Source organism: Typopeltis vanoorti, chromosome 21, assembly GCF_054136105.1.
Source record: "Typopeltis vanoorti isolate ZY-2024b chromosome 21, IOZ_Tvanoo_1.0, whole genome shotgun sequence".
NCBI lineage: Eukaryota > Metazoa > Arthropoda > Arachnida > Uropygi > Thelyphonidae > Typopeltis > Typopeltis vanoorti.
This window is the reverse complement of record NC_143569.1, coordinates 26,147,301-26,169,657: the sequence shown is the minus strand read 5'-3', so window position 1 is coordinate 26,169,657 and position 22,357 is coordinate 26,147,301. Positions and strand designations below refer to the sequence as shown.

Sequence of the window (22,357 nt, the reverse complement as noted above, 5' to 3'; positions counted from 1 at the left end):
TTATAAACAATACAAAATTACGAAAGATAAATTATTTCCCCAAATTAAGCAATATGCAGTGTTTAAATTTATTTTGTATTACTTTAATATGACAATAATTTTAATTAAATTCGTATGATAGTCTGTTGTAGTCAAACAATGCAATTTATGTTAGTAACAGTTTAATTTATGAGAGTGCAGGATGAGAAAATGCAAAGATTAAAACAGAAAGAACAATCAGAGAAATAAATATAATGTAGTTTCTTTTGAATGCACTTCCCAATGGAATAAAAGGTGATATTACATAAAAAAGCGACTTATGTGAATTTTAATTATCGATAGAAAGTGTTTATTGATAATTAGTTGATGGACTACTGCTGAATAATTTTAATTATTGCTCTCTCCTACACAACAAGTCACCATGAATCTGTAGACATTTAGATCTCATTTCCATTGAAATATTTAGCGAAAACTTTATTTAGAAACATATTTAGAGAAAACTGTAATAAATTTCATATTCATTCCATCTTCCCCCCCCCTTTTTTTTTTAATTTATACGCAGCTGCTCCTGCCATCAACTCGGTTTTCTTTCCCGATCGGATGTCGGCCAATGAGGGATCCCGAACCAAAATCATCTGCAGTGTGACAACTGGTGATCCACCTATAAGATTTCAATGGCTGAAAAACGGATTTCCTTTTTCTGCCTACGGAGATGTTTCCGTTCAGGTGACGGAAGATTCGTCAATCATCAGCTTTAGGAGGGTCACTGCGAACGATCTTGGTCAGTACACTTGCGTAGCCAGCAACAAAGCAGCTTCTGCCAATCGCACTATGCAAATGACAGTGAATGGTGAGTTTAATAGATTTAATCTAACTAATAGATTTAACCAACATGCTATTAGTTAAATCTATTAGTTAGATGAATAAAAGGCATGTCCTAATAGCACTACAAAAAGCATCTAGGATTATTTATTTTCAGCGCTTTTAGTTAAATATAAGTCTTGGCTGTTCAACTTTTCTCTCAGTGAAAGATTTGGATAGTTAAATGAAAAAACTGCAATCTATAATAATTACAGAATTTAAAACTGCAGTTCTCGTTACATATAAACTAAAAGAAAGATACGTGAAAATAATTTATTTAAATAAAATAGAACTATATCTAAGTGGAAAGAAACACATTACGGTTCTTTGAATTCATATATTTTCGGTGCAGCAGTTGATTACGTCAAACAGAGGGCGCTGCGTATTTAAATATTAATTGGCAACAATTGAGAATATTTTTCAACAATTCGAAAGAATTGTTGAAAAATATTCTCGTGGTTCTCCGAATTCATATATTTTCAGCGTAACATTTGATTACGTAAAAGAGGGCGCTGTGTGTTTAAGTATTAATTGGCAACGCTTGAAAATATTTTTCAGAATTTTTACAACTGGCTGCAAAATGTAATTACAGCTGCAGATACAGAAGAGCCTGTAGAACGAATTCTCTTCAACACATCTCGTGAATAAGCTCTCTGCGGCTTCATAATCAGCGCAGGTACTTGTAGATTAAGAGAATTAAATAAAAGGAGAGAACAATGTCTAAACAAAGAAAAGAAAAAGAGAGAATGAATTAGAATAGTTATATTATTGATTAAGGTGGCTCATTCGCTTGAGAAAAATTTTCTTTCATTATTATCTTTCTTGGTGGTTGTTTATTTATTTATTTTATTTTATTTTGCAATATCGTAGGAACATGTGAAAGTCCTCTGTTATATACAGAAAGATAAAATACTCTTTTTAACATTGCCAAGATACTAAAGCTGTTATGGAGTTTATTAGTCAAGTATATAATTATCCCCGGCGGAAAAGTATTTGAACTCGTAAATGAATACAGTTACAGAATTCCTTTTCCAATTGCTTTATAGAAAGTAAAATACGAATAAAATACTCGTACACGTAAAAGACATTTGAAACTCCACCTGGGAGCAGAAAATACAAAAACTTTCCGATCCCTTACACAAGTAGCCTAAACGAAGATTCCCTGACATGTAATTTGTTACTAGAGGGAATCCTTCATCATTATCAAAGAGTTAATGAATGTCTAATAAGCAAACCCAGGACGCAATGGGAATTCCAGGTTATTTTTAGACATACGAAACTGCGGTCGTAGAAATGAATTTTGTCTGTAATGGATTTGCTATTAGGCATCTAGTTCCATGAGACGTGAAATCATTCTTAGCTCGCTAAACGAACCGTGGAAGATAGTGTTGCACACTTCCACGTGAACAATCTCATGATTTGATTGAGCGAGTGAAAAACATGACGTAGATGGATTCCTTAATTACCACGTTTAATCTTCCTTTTACATTATGTCTGAGTTGGTGACAGGAGGAATTATCAATCTGTGTACTACTGTTATTACAAATGTGATTTACTGTTTAAATTTTCGGCGAAGATAGCTCACTGGAAAGTCATAAGATAGCAAAACCACTAAAAAGTGGATAATTAATATGTGTAAGTCGGTGGGCAAAATAATAGAAATATTGCAAGAACCATATTCCATCTAATGAAACAATTATATGAAATATAAATAAATAAGGATGTGCGATTTTTTTTTTTATTATTTCACTTACTTATCTACATTTTTTTGTAAACAGGTAAGTTTTGCTATTTACGCTAACGTAAATATGCAAATACATACGCAGAAACAGATTATTAAGCTTCTTTCCACACTGCTCAATCCGCTTCTATTCATAGTTCGATTTTGCCGTCCTTATAGTCCTTATAAGGACTGGCTTAAAGGGGCGAAGCAATAATGCTTTTCATATTCCCCGTTATCTGTAGAGGACAGTGTAGGGATAAGGTGTTATCGAGCTATTAAAGCTCTGATCATGGCAGGGGGGTAACAGCAATAGCCGAGCCTCAGAACTTCATTGGCTACAGCATTGCCATCCATTACCCTCCAAGGGTATTGGAGTGAATGAATCAATCTCCGATTTCGCCGTTTCTTCCATATTTTATTATATTTACAAATCATAAAATATTTAATATGTATTTTACATTATAATATATATCTTATCAATATCTTTTAATTGCATTAGTTTTTTGCTTTAGTTCTTGTAAATTTATTTACAAATATTTTATATATTTATAAATAAATATATACAATTATAAATTTATGTATATTTGTAAATTGTACTCAGCTGTTGAAAATTTAGTGCAATTCGTAAATATGCATTATATATCCGCATTATTTACTATCGTAAGTTAGCAATTTTTGTTTATAACATCCGACATATAATGCTACCAGAAATATTAGTTTTCACCTGGCATCGGGAGAGAACCAGAACTGGAAACAAAACTATTCGGTCACTAGAGGCCTAATAAATACAGCGCTAATAAAAAAGCAAAATATAGACCCTTCACAAATCAGATCTTTTATGTAGCGCAATGCCAAGGTAGCTTATGAAGTCAAACGCTTCGTTGGGCCGCTACCACAGCGATTTAGTTTAATCTTTGCATTTAAAGTAAAATCTGGATATATCAATAGGAGATCATAGGATCGCAAATATAATACATTATACTGATGAAAAGAAAAAAGTGATTAAAATGACAATTCATTAATTCAGTGTGATGAAAATTCGATTACTGCAAATAAATTAAAAATTAAAAGTATAAGCAATATATTTGTTTTTTATATCTAAAGCTAATTTAAATTATAATTTAATTAATTTAAGCCGGCCTGGTTGGCCGAGCGATTAGCGTATCCGCTCTCCAGCCAAAAAAGACTGGTTCGAATCCCGTCGTGGGCATTGTAGTGGTGGTGGTCTGCGGTAGATGGCGTTGATATTGATGATGACGGTAATTGCGGTTGTGGAGTGGTGGAGATGGAGAGTTGTAGAGTAGGTGCCCTCCCTCGATGAGTCTTTGGACTCCCTAGAGGTGTTATGTAATAATAATATCTAAAAAAATAATAAATAAACGTCATTTTAGAAATTCGAAAATTTTAGAGATGAAGCAATGATGTTTTCTAGAAAATAAAACTCGAAACATATCTTGAAAAAAAAAAAAGTTTACCTGGAAAAAAGAAAAAAAAAGAGAGAGACAGAAAGGAACAGGAGGATACAAATTATGGAAGTCTCATCGCCATCAGACATCATGCGGTGAAGGACATATTTATATAACTTTGTGATGGGTTTACCGCACTCATCTCTCCATCCCATCCCACGTAACAACCGCACGAAAGAGATAGGAATTTGAAAGCCCTGAATAATGGCGCAGGTGTCACTAACAACCTGCCAGTTCTTCTCCAGTAATTTGCGTACTTGGAGACTCTTTCGCCACACGAGATTGAAAAATATGCAATCTGATCAAAATAGACTGCCATTATTAACCTGCATGTGACAGCTCGTGCACACTCATACGCATCCCAGTCTTTTCTCAGCAGCAGCAACATCGCCATCGAACTACGAGAGGTAATAAACCTGAGGTCACCAGTCGGGTAGATTGGATAGTTACAAGTAGCATGCACGTGTCGTCCAGGAGACAACGTTTGCGTTTCCATATGATGTTTAGGTCGACATCACGAAACTCCGCTTCTTTCTCCCCCCACCCCTTCCAGCCCACCCCGAAAAATTTTGCTCTCGGAAAGATTTAACAAGAAGGCTGGCACCGTACGTTAAAGTTAGAAACTGTTCGTTTTTCTTACTATAAATAGCTCGTCATTCTCATATCGCTGTGTGGTTAATATATGTGTCTGTGTGCGTGTACGGACACAAGGATATCCTTCTCGACTGACACTGCCGTTACCATAATTATCTACGGACTCCGTTTGCATTACTCTATTTTTGTCTACATTATCGTAGCCCATTCTCTTTAATCTTTGCTACCGTGTTATGAGCTTGCTCGTCTGTTCTTTGGTGGCTTTTCCGAATCTCTCTCTCTCTGTGTCTCTTTTCTTCTTTCTATTTTCATGCCAAGCTGTTGAATTTCATTTATTTTTTTTCTGCCCTGTAAGTTATCTTTTCCTCATTCCACCATGCAGTCAGCCTACATCAGAGAGAGAAACTTTTAAAAAGTAGTTATTTTTATTAGTTTCAAGTTTACAATAACGAGAAAAAGATTGAGAAATAGATTACAGAGATTACGGAAATGGAAAGAAGAGATGAGAAAGATCGCAAGTGCTTTCTCTTGGCTATCAACCAAAGATTATCCACTCTCAATGTGAAGAAGGGGAAAATAATTTTTTTTATTGTTTGTTTAACAATCCATCCCCGTGGCATTTATTGTCTAAATGTTTTTCTATAGATTAAGCACTATACCCCTTCAATGTCTCTCTCTTCCTATACACGATCATTGATTTCGCTGTAGAATGTAAAAACTAACACTTTACGCCATATGTTTTTTTATCCACAAAATATATCTCAACAAACAATCTAAAGAAAAGAGGTTTGCGTGCAAAGACAGAATTTTCATTTCGGTACAAATTCCTAATTCAAAGGGCTCACTACTTTTCTGGTAGTTTCTAAAAGTGCCAACTATCTTTTAAGAAAACTCCACAAACGTAATGGGCAATTTGCTGATATGATCTTTCAACACAATCACTTGCTCTAAAGAATGTATTTGAAGAAAATTGCCCCTTTTATTTTAAAGCTTGTAGTGGCCAAAATCGTATAAGAAGACCACAAAATATCTTGCATTTCGATATTTCTTAGAATGAAAAATATTACAAGGCAAATAGAATTTTTTTTTTGTTGTTAAAAAAAAAGGGGGAAAAGGTGAAAATAAAAATTAGTCCGAAGATTAAAAATTAAAAATTAGTCCGCAGATATTTGATTTTTTTTTATTTGCTGTTTCTCGCGTTTTGCAATTATATCCTACTGCATATAATACCATAGGTTTCATTATTAAAGTTAATATTGTTTAGTCTGGAAACTAATTATTTTGTGGAAATTATTACAAAGAATTTTTTTACATTTTTTTCTAAAAAACTATTGTTTAATAAGTAAATACATATTATTGTTTGTTATATTTTACTGTTGACTTAAGCAAAACTAAAATAAAAAGTGTAATAACTAAACACCTTTTTTTCTTTTTAATATAAAATTGATTACAAACCATTCAAGCGAAATGTTTGTGAAAATTCCTCCCTCTGTTAACAGAGCATGCAGAAAAGTAGTACATAAGAGTACCTTGACTTTATTGAAATAGTAAAAGAATTTAGAAAAGCAAAAATCTCGGCAACAATGAAAAAAAAAAAAGTATCTTCCTTTAGTGACAATTCAGGTAGTTGCAATAACTCAGGATGACTTTAGATTGATATTTCTCCTTTTTCCTTCCACGGTAGCACAGAGTAAATATACAGATGTGTACACAGAATAAATATGTTCTCTCTGTTTTTTTTTTCTTGTTTAGTGCCTCCTCGTTGGAGAGTGGAACCTAAAAACTCAACAGTAATCCTGGGTAAAAACGTATGGCTGGATTGTTCTGCAAATGGTTATCCTACTCCAAATATATTGTGGAGAAGGGGAAGAGGTAAGTATCGAACGCTTGAGATCAAAACACTTTTTGATAATTTCCAACGATTAATTTCATTTGGCATGCCTTATACTTATGACGCTGGTCTATTAAGCTTCTATACCAGCTGCGTTTAATTCAATGTATTTAATCAAAGCTACTTTCGATGGGAAGTAAAAGGTAAAGAAAGTTTATCCAGCATTATTTTCTTGAAGTGTTTCATAAAGATTTTGTTGTGCATTCTGGATTTTTGAAAACCTAAAACAGAATTTGTTGTCTATTTTCAGGAGAAAATCTTGGCAGTTTCTCTTATATAAACTCGGGACCCAGGCTAAGGCAGTATAATAACGGAACCTTAGTTGTTAAGAATTCGGAGGAAGGTGATGACGGAATATATCTCTGTCAAGCTGACAATGGGATCGGAACAGCGCTGAGCAAAGCTATTTATTTGAAAATCCTCAGTAAGTATCCACAGTGGAAATGCCTCTGGAACCTTTTCAAAATTCGAACAGTTTTTACTTGATGCTTCCTGCAGCCACAAAAACATTAACAAAAAATGAAAACGTAGCACTGGAAACAGGCAAAATGTGCTCGCATACCGATATTTAAATCGGTCCACTGACGAGAGAGTCGGAGCAACAGAAAGAGAGAAAGCAGAAGCGTCCGGAAGATTTTTTTTTGTTTGTTTGTTATTTTGACTGACGCAGTTGATGTCTGTAGACCATGTGACAGTGACAGATTACTTTTCGTGTATCCGAGACAAATGCAGATAATTCTGGTTTTGTAGTGTTTTCTCTTTTGTTTGGGATGATCTACAAATCAAGTAACCTCGTGATAAATCAGGCATTTGTGAATTAAATGTCAAAAAGTAGAAATCATTTTTTATGCAATTATGGAACTTTCAGAATGGGTTAGCAGCGAAGAGAATCCGCTATGCGTGTTTCTCTTTCCAAACCTATGGCATCAATATTACGGAAATAATCTGTAACAAAATCTATAGATGGCAAGTTTTCGACCATATGATGCCACTGCAAATAAATCTTTTAAAATATGACAGGAACTCACATTAATTTATCTAACAAGTAAACATTCAAGTGTTCTTTTATGATAGAACATAGTAGTTTTTTTCTGTTTCTCGAAATATGCCAACTGCAGAAACCAGATCGATTTCAAGCACCCCTGGCTCTTTTCGCTACACAGCTACTAGTGATTATTGAGAATAGCATACAGTACTCCTGTGTTGAAGTGTAATAAAAGAGGGCGCTTTTTAGAGGTTTGTCTAAAATAATTAGATCTTTTGATTGGAAGAGAGAAAGATGGGGAAAAACACCAAGCCATTTATTACCAGGTGATATAAAAATTCCAAAGATTTACTGGAAAAAAAAAAGATGGTCACTTATATAGAAATGATGGTTTTCCTTTTCAACTTAGTCCCTCATCGAATGTGCACGTTGAATACAGCGCTAACGCCACCTGCAGAGTTGTTCAGAATTACATTTTTTTTTAATTTCATCAGTGGCTTTAACAGGCACTTAATCATCCACAGCCTTCCTAGTACAGGTGTATTTCTTAATCGTAATACGAGGATAAGGCGATTACCCCTATGCCTCCAAGTATTCTTGTCTGTAAATTGCGTGCGTTCTGCTGGCCGGTTTGCTTATTCTGTGGTAGAAAAACCCGACTTTCCAGTTGAAAAAACCACCCCCACACTTCTGTATGAGACTGGCTAACTCACCTTTAGTCGAAAGAGACCAAATAAAGGTTCCTCACGTCACTTGACGGGAATCGAACCCAGGTCTTTGCGACCAAAGGGCTTCTATACCGACTGAGCTACGGAGACTTGTTCGGAATTACAGCTTACACAAATAAGAGTATCGTGTCTATTGATTGCGTGTGTTTTAGTTGGTTCGCCTATTTCACGGAATGAAAACGTACAGTTTCAAGGAGGGAAACTGTGCTAATACTAAGTGGCCTTCAGTTGGGGGAAAGACACCGCTGCTAACATCTCAGACAGCATCCTTTTCAAATTGCGTTCAGCACCAAGTTCTAAGGCCAAAGAAACTAAGGCTACGTCTGTTAGTTGCATACAGTCCGGCAGCTACTTCTGTTGTGGGAGGAAAAACCCATGCCATTTCCGTATGAGTCCGGCTTCCATCCCTTCGACTGAAAAGCTTTTCTAAAAGTTCTTGTTCTACAGGATGCGAACCCAGGTCTTCCAAACAGAAAACATCGTCATTATCGACCGAGACTTCGTGACCAGATAAGATTTTCCTTACAAAAACTGTTTCCTTACAGTTTAACTCTCTACTCTGTGGCATTTTGTCGTATTAAAGCAACCAGTTCTACATATGCTGTTCTTACATCAAACATTATTCCTGCAATGCCTCAAGAAACGTCGTAATTCTGTTGGTTTGCGCTTTAGTCCGCAAGAACGAATTCCTATGAACAACTCCTTCACAATTAAATAAAATATCATCCTCGTCTTGTGTTTCAGAAGGACTTACATAATCATCTCTGGATTTTCCCCATTTCCTTATCTCCAAATTCTGATCAAAACATTTCAAACTTTTCCCAAGCACTTTTACAGATGAAAACAAAACTTCATGCAAATTCTTTGCTTTATTACTCATTTCGGCAATCTGAATCTCGAAACGCAATAAATAATCGAGGAATTAAATAAAATTTTATGACGTTCCGGATATTGACTCATAACAAAGCAATATAATAACAGTCGTACTGCGAGTTTGTAGTACTTGGCAGCCACGAGTATCAGGATATGCTGATTGTTCTGTGCATTAAAGAAACAGAATTGATCTAATAAAATATAGTTTTTAAGATGCACAAAGAATGGCCCATATTATATAGTAATGTAGGTCTTAATAATTCTATCATTATAATCACTCGTAATACTAAATATTCTCTGATCGAATGACTGTTCTACTACGGTTCCCTAAGGGAAATTTATTCCTGAATTATTATGATACTTCAAGTTTTCTGCTATTAATTATCCTATTTTGTGTGTGTGTGAGGGTACATGATCAGAGAACAATGGATAATATCGGAATATTCACTTCTGTGCTCTTAATGAATTAAGGGGCTGGAATGCTTGAGGTCAAGTATTGTGTGGCTTCAAATTTGAACATTTATTTATGTAGAGCGTTGGAATCCTGTTTAATCGTAATTTGAATCGGAACAACTGCCTCTCCTTGTCAAAACTCTGGGAAAGGCTCATAATTATCGCACGTTTAATAGTTGTTTTCCTATTTATATATCAGTTTCTTATGTCTACGTGCAGATATTTCTCACAGTTGTTTCTACTCACAATTATAACATCGTAAGCTTCTCAGGATGCTTAAGGGTTTTGTTTTTGTTTCTGCAGAGACTGTCTCTCTTACCTTCCTATGAATAAAATCCAGTTTAGTGTACTAAAATATTCCCAGATTTCTCAAATGAATTAGTTCGTTTGATCTTTTCTCTGCACTGCAACTCTACAGCAATTGCAACATCCTTCTTCCGTGAATTGTTACGCGGTTTGGAGGCCAATAGGATTTCTAATAATGATATTTCTTAACCATGATAAAGGATGTGTGAACACATTCTTTACACCTACGACGGGAGAGGGAGAGGATAAAAAGATTAATTTGGAAGTCCGCCAAAGCAGAATTGTTATGGTTATGTCTGTTTACTTTCTGTGAGAAGTTTACAACGCATGATCAGCTTTTCTTGTACGTTCTTGAGACAGATATGCAATTCGATCCAGTTCTTTTAATTATGGATTGGGATATCGCCGTGATTTAAGTCTGAATACTTTTTTTCTCTTCCTTACATGGATAAGTCATTTTTAACTTGATTTATTATCCTTCGAGCAATTTTGCGTGAGGAAAAACATAATTTTACGGAAAGAAAGGCCTGCCGTATGCGAACTAATTCACACTCGCTTACAAACGTTCCTCTAAACGTTTCTCATGTCATGACGAGATTTGAACCAATGACTTTTCCAACGAAAGGTCATGTGCCCCCGTCGTCTTCTCGACAGCAGTACGGAGGAACGACAAGATGGATTATCAAGGCTTCAAACGTTGCGCTTTTGAATGCTGATACATTTATAAGTTATTCTTAATGGTATAAACATGAAACTTGACATAAGCATCTGTCAAAAATACTCCTATTAATGCTAAATGCATAAAATTAGAGGCGATATCACTTCACCTTTAAATGCGGTTTAATTATATCTCAAGACCTTCCCCTACAACGATTTTCCTTTCAACCATTAAGAGTCTTCGCATCAACATTTTCTTTCTTTTTTTACCTTCAAGAAATTGGACTATTTCCTCTGATATTTTTTAAATTCCTCGGTGACTTACACACTCACTTTAATTCTGATCGTCCATTCTTACGACATACTACATATAAAAAATGGTAGCCTAAGACCCGGTGAAAATAATTACCTAAAAAAGAAACTCGCGGTAACCTTAAACGATTCTGCTGGTAATGTCACCGCTATAAATCACCCCGAAATATGAGGTGCGTAGACAAAAACGCTGCCGTAGCTCTCTTTTTCATTGAGTAAACACTAGATCAAACGTAATATTACCAGCCCTCTTCGAGTCATGCATTATTTATGACGTCAGAGCCACTCTATTCTTATGACCCATTAGCTTCTAAATTTGCTTATTACATTATCCGTTTCCATACAACCGATATTAAAATTTTCTACAATTTATTGACTGGCTTCTTTGGCAGGCCTAATATATATTCCGGGAAACAGATGGTACCTGCTTGGAATATAACCCAGCAGTCATCTACGCTATGCCGTTATAATAACCTTTTAAAATGCTGCTTAGAAGCTTCCTGTACACAAAGGGTTGCTCGCTTGTGGCCAAGTTTGTCATATAGATTGTCATTTCTTAATCTTAAATTGGTAAACGTACACAAGTTTAAACATACATTCTGTATTCAGCTAATGTTGCTTCTTGCTCAAACAAAACACAATAAACAGATTTACTCCAAGATCGCTTTCAATTTATATCATCACCGCATCTTCTTCTCCTCATTTTAATAATTTTATTAATAAATTATTAATAAATCAATACGACAACAATGTCGTATTGATTCTGTGGAAATAATAGGTTCTGCTTGCGAATACTAGATGGCACAATAATCGTTTATTGTCATCAGCAGAAAAACTATTAGTAAATGTTAATAGTAAACCATACTATTAGTAAATGGTATTATGCTATGAAGAACGGACAGAAGATATTTTAGCGTGGAATGCGCACCGAACGTCTAGTATACACCTATCTTTGTTTTATTTCTACTTTTTCAATTTAACTTTTATTTTACGAGTACTTTTATCTTTTACCTCAATCTCTATTCTGTAGGTCTATAGTTATTTCATTTTTCATCTCTCTCTCTCTCTCTCTATGTTTAACATGAAATATTTATAATATTCCTATTTCTTGTTAGGATTACATTTGCTATAATGTTAAAGCAGGTACTTCGGGTTACCAACACTCAAATTCATTCTTTCTTTCAGTCTCTCTGTCTGCTGTTTTATTAACACTAAACACAATTATATAGCAAATCGCTCTTAATTCATCTATTATTACTTTTCCTTTTCTGCAGTTCCTCCTAAATTTGAAGAATATTACCAACGATCTGTGGCCACCGAAGGAAGGAATACAACTCTTACGTGCAGAGCTAGAGGCGACATTCCTATTAACATCACGTGGAAGAAAAACAAAGAACAGCTTTTTCCAAATTCTGACTCAAGGCAAGTAAGACCTTTAGGGTACTTTGACCTCGTTCATTTCACACGAAGAATTCATTATTTATTTAATTATACAAAATATATTTAATGTGCTTCCTTCTAGTGGAAGATAAGATTAATATTTATCATTTATGAATAAATACGGTGCAAGTTAAATAAATATTTTATTGCAGTAAACTTAAAAAAAAAATCATAGCTACTAAATTTTTAAAGTTAATGTGCGCTTATCTCGCTAGATGGCACTTTGTTAGGATCAATTCAACACACGTCAGAAAGATTGCATGATGAACGCTAATAAAAATTCTCCGTTATTGCTTTTCCTTTTTGGGGGACACCCCTTCAAAGTTGTATATTTAATTGGCGAGTTTATATTGATCGCGGTCCGACAGGATAGCTACAAGGCACGCGGTCATAAGCTTTATTGTAAGTCCAGTAGCACATTGCTAGTGGGTGAGGGTTGCGTCATTAAGAAAATGACAAGTTTCTAATAAAATATTAAGCAAGCATCCAAAATGACATAACATTTTTGCTACTAAATTAGTTAAGTTGTATTAATTTTTAAGGAGTGATTCGCAGTAAGAAGTACTAGACGTCACACAGGGGGATGCTGTGAAGCTTGCGGGTTTGTCGATAATATCATTAAAGGTGTATTTGGGATTACATGGTTGGTAAGAGATGAAACATGACAGATACCAGAATAGATCGTTGCTATTGAAGAATAATGTCAGGTGATCGTATCAAATAAAATACGACTGGTGGTTTAAATGGCATTTTAGTGATTCTATATGGAGGACTCTCTTCGATATGATCACATAACTGTATTGCATAAAAATATAAATCATTCTCCGCCACCTTTAATAGAGTGATATTACAGGCAGAATCATCGCGCACGTGCAAATTTTCCTGTTTTATATCAGACATGTAGAATGTTTGCATTTCCAAAAGTCAATATAATAAACTATTATTTATTCTATTTGTTGGTGTTCATTATTTTTTTTATAAATTACGTCTATAATATTTATATATTATTTAATATATATAACTTTCTTAATAATGTGAATGCATTCCAGATATTTAATAATTTTATCTCCTTCTTCCCTCAAACGATGGTTTATTGATAATGATTTCCCGACTTTCGTAAATGTATGATTACATAATTGTAATCATACATTAAAAAAAAATCTAAAAGTTTTTAAAAATAAATAATTATCCTAGAGATTAAAATAATTTTGTTTGTTGTCACGTTAGACGCATATATCACTATGTTTCAGCGATTATACAAATATGGCCTTATTATATAAATAATTGGGTATTAGAATTAATGCTCACTGAAGTTACATGTAATTTGATAACAAAAATAATTAAAATTGTTTAATAATAAAATAAAAATGTTTTAAAAGTTAATTTAAAGTTAATTGGAATTCACAGGCACAGTTTAGTTAGGATAATTCCGTTCCCTCACTGACACTCTAGTGTAGATGAAATGAACGTAATAAAAATTTCTGCGTTTACGATATTCTAGACTTCTCGTTTATTACAGACTTCTATATGTAGTCGAATAGTCATGAGCTCATAAAACTCGGAAATCTGCATTATAAAACGAAGTATGCTGAAGTCAACAATAAATACTGTTAACAATAGGTTCACTATCTAGAACGCGTGCATATGACATCATCATTATCAGTTGGTGAATACATTGAGTAACAATAACTGGACGCGTGACTGAGTAATTTGCAGGACATCGTGTTGTGAGGTACTGTCTATAATAGCGACATTCGTTTCTGCATTATATGCACATCATTCTTCATCCTTACTGAAAAAAAAAAAAAAAAAACATTGAGCTAAGATAATTTACGGGATTAGAAGTTCCTAATGCCAGTGTTTTCCTGAAGATTAATTTGTTTAAAGTTCAGTACAAATCGCGCATTTTCACCAGAGAATATTCGCTATTTCGTGTAGCGAATGACTCCATCTCGACACTGGCACTTCGTAAACATTTTCTCTTAACCCTAGATCGTTACAGCATCCTTAACTCGAACTTCATCATCCACGCCGTTATGCATAAAAGTAACAAAAGCGGTTGCCATGACGACGACCAAGTCGATGGGATTTTCCAGCGATGCGCCAAGAAAATTATTTTATTCACACGAAACTTCACTTGCCTTCTCCACATCGCAGTTGTAACAACTTCCACAGAAAGAATTAATATTATATTATCACCAGAAAGGTCCTAAATGTGGCTAAAATTTCGCCCATTTATTTAACTGTGTTTACTTGTATTTCAGGTACTCCACTCGAGTAGCATCTGACAATCAGCGCTCCACCTCGCACCTCATCATTACTTCGCTATCTCGTTACGATTCGGCCTTGTATAACTGTGCCGCGGTTAATGACCACGGAACTGACGAGTCCAGCATTGAGCTTGTAGTCCAAGGTAAGTGCAGTCATTAATATTAAAATGTCCTTCTCATATGTAATATTTATGGCATCAATTTTAACACCTCTCTCTCTCTCTCTCTAAACGATCTCATCTTATCTCTCTATCAATGTCAGGTGGAGAACTAACGCCCTCTACATGTACTCTCAGAATCGTCCAATTTTCTCAACCTGCACGTTTGCCGGTGCAACTGTATCGTAATGAGCCAACGTTAGTTTCAGTCCGTGACCCCGTATGACTGACGTAACGCAGGTGTACTCCGGGCGATATTATAATGACGCACGCATTCACCTTAAACTATAGCAGTCAATGGAGAATACTTCCCCGTTAGTTAGGTTGGATAGTAGAAAACGCTTTCTATTTGGTATCTACCCCGTTTTCTGTGCATTTAACAGGCTGCATGAGCTTCAAATAAATCCCAGCGTTTACATACAATACATTTATTTGCTCATTTTTATATAAAGACTACATTTTTGTTTGATCATTTAATGTTCATTTTTATCAAGCTTGTAACAGACATGATAAAAATTTATTCAGTCTGGTAACAGGCCAAATATAAACAGGCTTCCTATACATTTGATTTGATCAATAATAAGACGCTTAATTTTATAGTCTGTCTATCCAAGCTGTGTGCTATGGATATTTTGCAGAACAAAAAACAAATTGTTTCCTTGAGGAAAAAATTCTCTATTCCCGATGGATAATGGCCAACTGTCTTTCAGCAGAAAACCGGTTTTGTAAAACGTTCCTGGAGTGTTAAACAGGGTTCAAATCTCAATTTTGTTTTCACAGAAGCATGGCATCACTTCAAACATTATATGGAAATTAAAAATGCTGCTATAATTCTCTCTCTCTCTCTCTCTCTCTCTCTCTTTCTCGGCAAAATCATATATTGATTTTTAATTCCCAAGTTTTGTAAATAATTGTTTTTATGTTTAAAAGTATTTTTTTTTACATTTTAAAAGTATTCGGGCTTTCAGAGAATCTTAAATAATACTGTTTGCTCAGGTAATGATCTCAAACTAAAAATAAATCCGATTTCCCAAAATTCTCGTAAACTAATTGCTAGCTATCTACTATCTATTCAGGAATACTATAAAAGTTGGCTATTAACTGAAATAAAAACAAAGTTTCAGCTTAGTTTTAAAATCCTGTGATCATTGCTAATATGGATCATAACCAATACATTTAAGCCTATCGTGAGGATCTTTGATAATAAACTGATAACTATACTTACAAAAATAGTGTTGAAATATTATTGTGAACCAAAGGATGACACAACAACTATAAGGTTCATACGGACAGCTATAGGCACCACGTTAGGAGGCTTGGATAAAGCAACTAGTTATGTTTTCTTTTTTTATCTCAAATGAATGCGTTTTCCTGGTCAGTTTGCTTGATTGCAGGGAAGAAAAATCGAGTTTTCAGAAGGTAAAACTCTGCACCCTCTTGTGAGACTAGCCACAATTGAAAAGTCCTAATTCGACCAAGCCCTTTCCAACCAAAAGGGCATTGCCAAAATCGACTAAGCTACGGAGGCTCCTTCTGATGAACTATTGTCAAGGTATATAATTGTAGGTTTCAAGGTCCCAGCTATCAGAAGCCAAGATCAATGATCACTAGCTCATTCCTTTCAAATACTATTGATTTTTTCCAACAAGAAAGTGCCATCTAACTAGCAGTAAAACGTTTCATATTCGCTGTGAAGCATTCCTAGGGTATAATGCTTTAGTAGGCATAAAAATATTAGGCTTATCTTTTAGGACTAATACCATTAAACCTGTATTACGTAGGTAAACAAAATATGAACCTAACATTTGCTAAAATTTCTTCATCTTTTTTGAACACTCATATGAAACATATCAAAAGCAAGTCATGAGAATAAACCTCACTCTACATTAAAACATTAAAGCCATATATTCAATCTGAATGATACTTGTAAGTCTATTTTCTTTACGCTCTTTCCTTTACTTAACCGTAAAAGAGAAAATTTCCTTGCGACTGCCTAAAACCCAAGTAATTACTACTCTCTTAGAATGTAAACATGCATTTGTACATGTTTGCTGAAAGTAGCGTCAATAATTTACTGCTGCTATTTATTTATCGTAATTCATTAAAGGTGTACCCGATCCTCCTGTGAATGTGTCCGTAGTCAAGACAACCAGTCGATCTATTAGCTTACGATGGCAAGTGTCGCACAATGGAAACAGTCGAATCACAGGGACTACTGTGCAGTATCAAACCACGCCAGGTGAGTTTTGTTTAGATGCGCTTCTAATTTTCCTTTTCAGTAGCTTCACTGCTGCTAACTGTAACTAAGCTGCAGATTCCTGGGTTTTAAGTTTTGATGCTTCTGCTGAATTTTCTTTTACATTCTTTCATTCTGAGAAATTTCGATTTTCTCAAATGAGTCATGGAATAAAATTATATTTCTGTAAAAGAAAAAAAAAAAAAAATCTCGAAATCTGCAGGGAGCTACATAGAACTGTAATCAAGTAATTCAAGTTTTATTTTTGAAGAATTCTGTTTTATTCGTATGCCAGGTAGAAAATTTGAAAAAAAAATGCATCTAAGTTGCATCTAGTGAAAATGTTACTTTTTATTTCCATTTGAAAGAGTGATATATCGCGATGAAATTTTCAAAATTATGAGCGTGTTCATTACTTACGTGAATTACATAAATTCAAATGTGCGATGTACATCAGTGTTGCAGCTAATTATCTTAACTATGCAAATTTTCATGCTAGTAACGAGATGATCTTTTTATAAACACATCTCAAGTCTTAAATTTCATCAATATCATTCCTGATGCACTCACAAAGATAAAAAAATTTAATAACGTTTAATTAAATTACGATTTGAAGTACTAATTTCAAATAATTTAAATCGTTCAGTAATTTAAAATAATTAATAATCAGTATGATTTAACTATCAATAGGTTGTTTTGCTTCAAACATATAACAATGGTTATATTATTAACGAAACGTATACGGGTAAGAGCTGGCCTGGTTGGCCAAGTAGTTGGCGTATCCGCTCTCCAATCCTGCCATGGAGATGGCAGGACTGAAGAGCGAATGAAGTTCTTCATTCATTCATACAAGCAAAATGCACACTCTCTAAAGATGGACTGGGTCATCATTTGGGATATAGACCTAAACTTCTACCTTAATCGGTTCGGGGGGAGGGGCTTTCCTCAGTAATAAGAGAGATCAGAGACTAACCCCATACCGGTGATAAATACAGGTAGCATTACGAACAAACAGTGTGCCGCATAAAAAGCATCGTAGCTACAGAATGCCCATATATAAAGCAGACTAAGCGAAATAGAAATCCATAATGAAAAATGATTACTGAAAACCTAGAATATCTGAAGCATTGAATTTTAAGAAAAGAATAATAGAGATCAAGAAGGAACAGTTGATATTTAGCAGTACATACAGAAAAAAAGAGAAAAAACATGCGCTATACGTCCTCTTTAGAAGTATTTTAAGTGCATCTCACCGACGAAAGATTATGGAAAAGAACAAAACAGGCTCCTATATTGATTGAACGTTGCAGTCGTCATTGAAATAAGTCTAACAGTTTTGGTGAAATCAAGCTTAAAATTCTTCAAAATCTGTTAAAAAGGAGTTTTAGTAGTACGTATACAACAAACATGGGATACGTCCTAATTTTGAAACTTCAGTACAGAAATAGTTGAAGAGCAATCGTGTATAAAGATTTCGGCCGAGTTTTGTAAGAAACATATTTCAAAAGTTCGGAGATTTTGGCATGATTTTGAATAATTATACTTAAAAATAAACTGAAAATGCGATGCTTGATATAAGGTTGGGAAAAAAAACTTTTTTGAAAGCCTAAAGAAGTATTGCTTGAAATAACAGTAAAAAGAGATCTGGAATAAATCTAGAAAAATGTTGCTTGGAAATAGCCGGAAAAACAGTTACTTGAAATACGTTTGAATAAAGCAGTTGCTTGAAATTAGCCTGAAAAAAAAAAATACAATTGCTTGAAATTAGCCTAAAAAACTACAGTTGCTTGGAATTAGCCTGAAAAACTACAGTTGCTTGAAGTTAGCCTGGAAAAAAAAACTACGTTTGTTTGAAATTAGCCTGAAAAAACTAACGTTGCTTGAAATGAGTCTGGAAAAAGTTGCTTGAAATAAGTTTGGAAAAAAGTTGCTTGATATTAGCCTGAAAAAACAGCAGCTTTAAATTAAGCTTGAAGAAAGATTAAAAACATCTACGTAAGATATTTAAAAAGTGGAAAAACAAAACGGAAATATTATCTGAAAAATTATTTCAAGTACATTCAATCAATTCACTTTCGTTGCGCTTTTTAGTAGAAATACAAATTTTGAAGACAAAGTTATAAAGGGAGTTCAAAATCTATAATTTATTTGCATATACTTATTTCAGTGTTTCTTAATTATCATTAAGAATAAGAATCATTATCACGAAAAGAGAGTATTCTCTCTTTTCGTGATAATGATTATTTTTCTAGGTAAGTTGTGGTTTAGACATTCCTGATAGTAATGTTCAAAATAAAAGCGCAGTTATGATTGAAATAAGTCGAGCATTTTAGGTGAAATATACCTAATGAAATAACCTCTAATAAAATAAAGAAAATATTAAAATAATGAAGAAAAACTATTTTAATATTTTGATTCTAGATATTTCATCTATCTTTATTATTCTTTTCTTCAGATGACTGGAGTGGGAGAATTTCTCAGTTAATCCTCTCCGGCTCCGAAACCACTGCAACTCTTCGAGCCCTATTACCTGTCACCACCTATCAAATCCGGGTCATAGCAGAGAATGCGCTAGGCAAGAGTAATCCGAGTGAAGCTATCAACGTCACCACTGACGTTGAAGGTAAGAGAAACAACTCGAGCAGATAACTAAGTTAACAAAACCAGTGCAGTTCCATTGTTGATTTCTGCACCCAGTTTATCTGGCGCACGACGCGTTCGCTTGTCCCTCGCTTGTTGCTCGAGCAAGCACACGCTTTTCGGTGGCTTTTTGTCTTTTTTTTTGTTCTTTTTTTTTTCAGTAGATTGCATGGGAGTTTCAATCAGCACCGTGTCATTAAATTATAGTCTTCTTATTGCTGTTGCCATGGCAACTTAATTAAGTTTTAGAGCAGCAGCTGGTCACGTGGAATACAAGAAGCAAGGTGTGATAGCACTTTTTCTGTGTACGAAGAAAAAAAAAATGACTTCTAAAATAGGAAAATAAGAAGGAGAAAATGAAAGATACACAGACATCTTCGGTAAAACCTTCCTAAGAACAAAACCTCTCAAGTATACTTAATTATGCTCGCACTCATCCCCGACTAGGAACTTAGCTCTGAAAGGTACGGCAAATGGCCAGGTTTTCGTTTTCTGTTTTCCTTCTTAGCTAAGTACACAATTCGGTTACTTTGAAGAATTCTCTCTCGAGAACAATGTTAGATTAAATAATAAAGGATTTTTGTGTTTTTCCCCCTTCGAAATCCAAACAAAGTTACATTAACGGAATAGTCTGACTTGATAATTGTTAACAAAACAATGGAACTGTATTTGCGTAACCTTAAAATGAATAATTCTGCCGTATTTATCTAAGAAAAAAAGTATTATGTAAAAAACTAAATCTCCTGGAATCTGTTCTTTGTGGGTGGTATTGTATTCTTAGAATTTTAATGGAAACTATGCATTTGGAAGAAAAGAAAAATTCAACATGATAACTTAATCGTTTTTAAAAATATTATAAAAACACTTTTTTCAAGATGAAATTTCCAGTTTTTCGTAGGTTCCGGCTTTTATAAATTAATTAAGAATGACGCCCAACAATAAACAATAAATGTAAGAATAAGAAGAAAGGAAAGAATACATTAAGTTGTTAAAAGGCCAAAAAACGACTTAATTAAATAAATACTTTCATCCTATTACAGAATAAACAAAAGTAACTTTGTTCATTCTAGATGTAGAATGTCTTTTCAGATCCACACACCATTAGAATCAAAAGAGAGAGAAAGAGAGAGAGAGAAATTCTCTATAATTGACTTCCTGTTAGTATGTTCATAACGAGAACAATCAATAAAAAATCAACCATGGGTGAAGTTTCAGTCACAGTAAACGGCATCCCTAATTAGTTTCATCAGAGGCGGTATCCGTTTGTTCCTATTCTAAGTCACATCATTACCATGGTTACCATTGAAATAAATTGTGTGCAATCCTATGTCCTCTACTTCCGCTCTGTATATATATATATAGGACATCCATAATAAAAGGAATGTACTGTTATGTACTCATTTATTCACCAAGTTCAGCATACTCATAAATAAATAAATGCACTTATTCTTATACGCAGCAGGCACGTACGTTATAAATAATAACTTATTTATAACGCATTACAGTTTCATTAGTATAGTTCCACCACATATTTTAAATATATATATAAAACACTTTTTATATTTAAACAAAATTGATTGTTCTTATCTGTTTTCGTCTTTATTTTTGTTTTTAAATCTCTCTTTAAATCTGTTAGACCTAAATTCAGAATTGAACACAAATGTATGGATCATATACAATGAGATACCAATTTTGTTTTTCAATATGGTAATAGATAATGCAATAATGAATTATTTTATTAGTAGGAATGTTGCGCGTATAGAAGAGAAACCTCATTCTCTTCAAATGTCACAATCTTGCAATTTATACAATGTAATCAGTTTCGATTAAACCTTCTAGTTCTCACTTTTTTAACTCTAAATAAGGATAAATTTTAGATAACTTTTATGATTTCAGCTCCAGGAGGTCCGCCATTGAATGTCGAAGTGCACTCAGTTGGGGCCCAATCGCTGAAAGTAATATGGAAGGTAAGTAGCGAACGTCAATTATATAAACTTTAAATAAATTATCCTCTCGTGAAAAATTTAAAGAATAAAGAAATCGGACTTATAAGAAATATTCCTTTTTTTTTTGAAAGGATATTCAAGTTCAAATGGTAAAAGAGATTTTATAACTCCTGGTATTATTTCAGTTAATGTGTTCATTTTCATCCCTGACCTCATACAGCCGCCCGCTGAAGAACTCCGGCACGGAGAACTTAAAGGCTACTATGTAGGCTACAAATTCTCTGATGACAAGGAATCATACCAGTTTAAACATGTGGATATTCCAGCCGATAGGGATCACATGTCCACCTACTTGACTAGTCTTCAGCCTTACACCAAATACGACGTGGTCGTTCAAGCCTACAACACAGCTGGACCAGGTCCACAGACTGAAAAGATCACGTGTGAAACTCTAGAAACAGGTAATTGCATGATCAGAAGGTGCTTCTTGTGAAATTAGGTATGTTTAGTGAGAGGTTCAGTACAAGCAACAATATTTAATACGTTAAATTGCCTCATCATTTTTTCATCCAAATCTAACACAAATACTTGATGATCGAATTGTTTTAAAACATAAAAAATATGACGGAAACCGCTTGTAAAATAAACGTCATTTGTATTTTCTTAAAGTTTAGAAGAAACTTAGTTTCTTCTAAACTTTAAGAAAATTCTTAAAGAAACTTAAGAATTTTCTTAAGAAAGAATAAACACTTTCAAAGACAAACAATATTTGCTTATTCAACAATAAATTAATAATAGATATTTGGTATTCATTAGTTTATTAGCTTACGAATCCATGT

At 34.1% G+C, this 22,357-nt stretch overlaps 1 protein-coding gene across 3 annotated transcripts in view; it reads left to right on the top strand.

The window, feature by feature from the left end:
* Positions 1-22,357, top strand: part of LOC150094684 (cell adhesion molecule Dscam1-like) — a 260,850-nt gene that overhangs the window by 213,965 nt on the left and 24,528 nt on the right. For all 3 annotated transcript variants that reach the window (XM_090411283.1, XM_090411282.1, XM_090411281.1), the window contains exons 10-18: positions 542-829; positions 6,376-6,495; positions 6,765-6,938; positions 12,103-12,250; positions 14,533-14,681; positions 16,804-16,935; positions 19,388-19,555; positions 21,469-21,539; positions 21,739-21,979. In XM_090411283.1, coding sequence (XP_090267409.1) covers positions 542-829; positions 6,376-6,495; positions 6,765-6,938; positions 12,103-12,250; positions 14,533-14,681; positions 16,804-16,935; positions 19,388-19,555; positions 21,469-21,539; positions 21,739-21,979 — 1,491 coding nt within the window. The remainder of the gene's footprint in view (positions 1-541; positions 830-6,375; positions 6,496-6,764; positions 6,939-12,102; positions 12,251-14,532; positions 14,682-16,803; positions 16,936-19,387; positions 19,556-21,468; positions 21,540-21,738; positions 21,980-22,357) is intronic.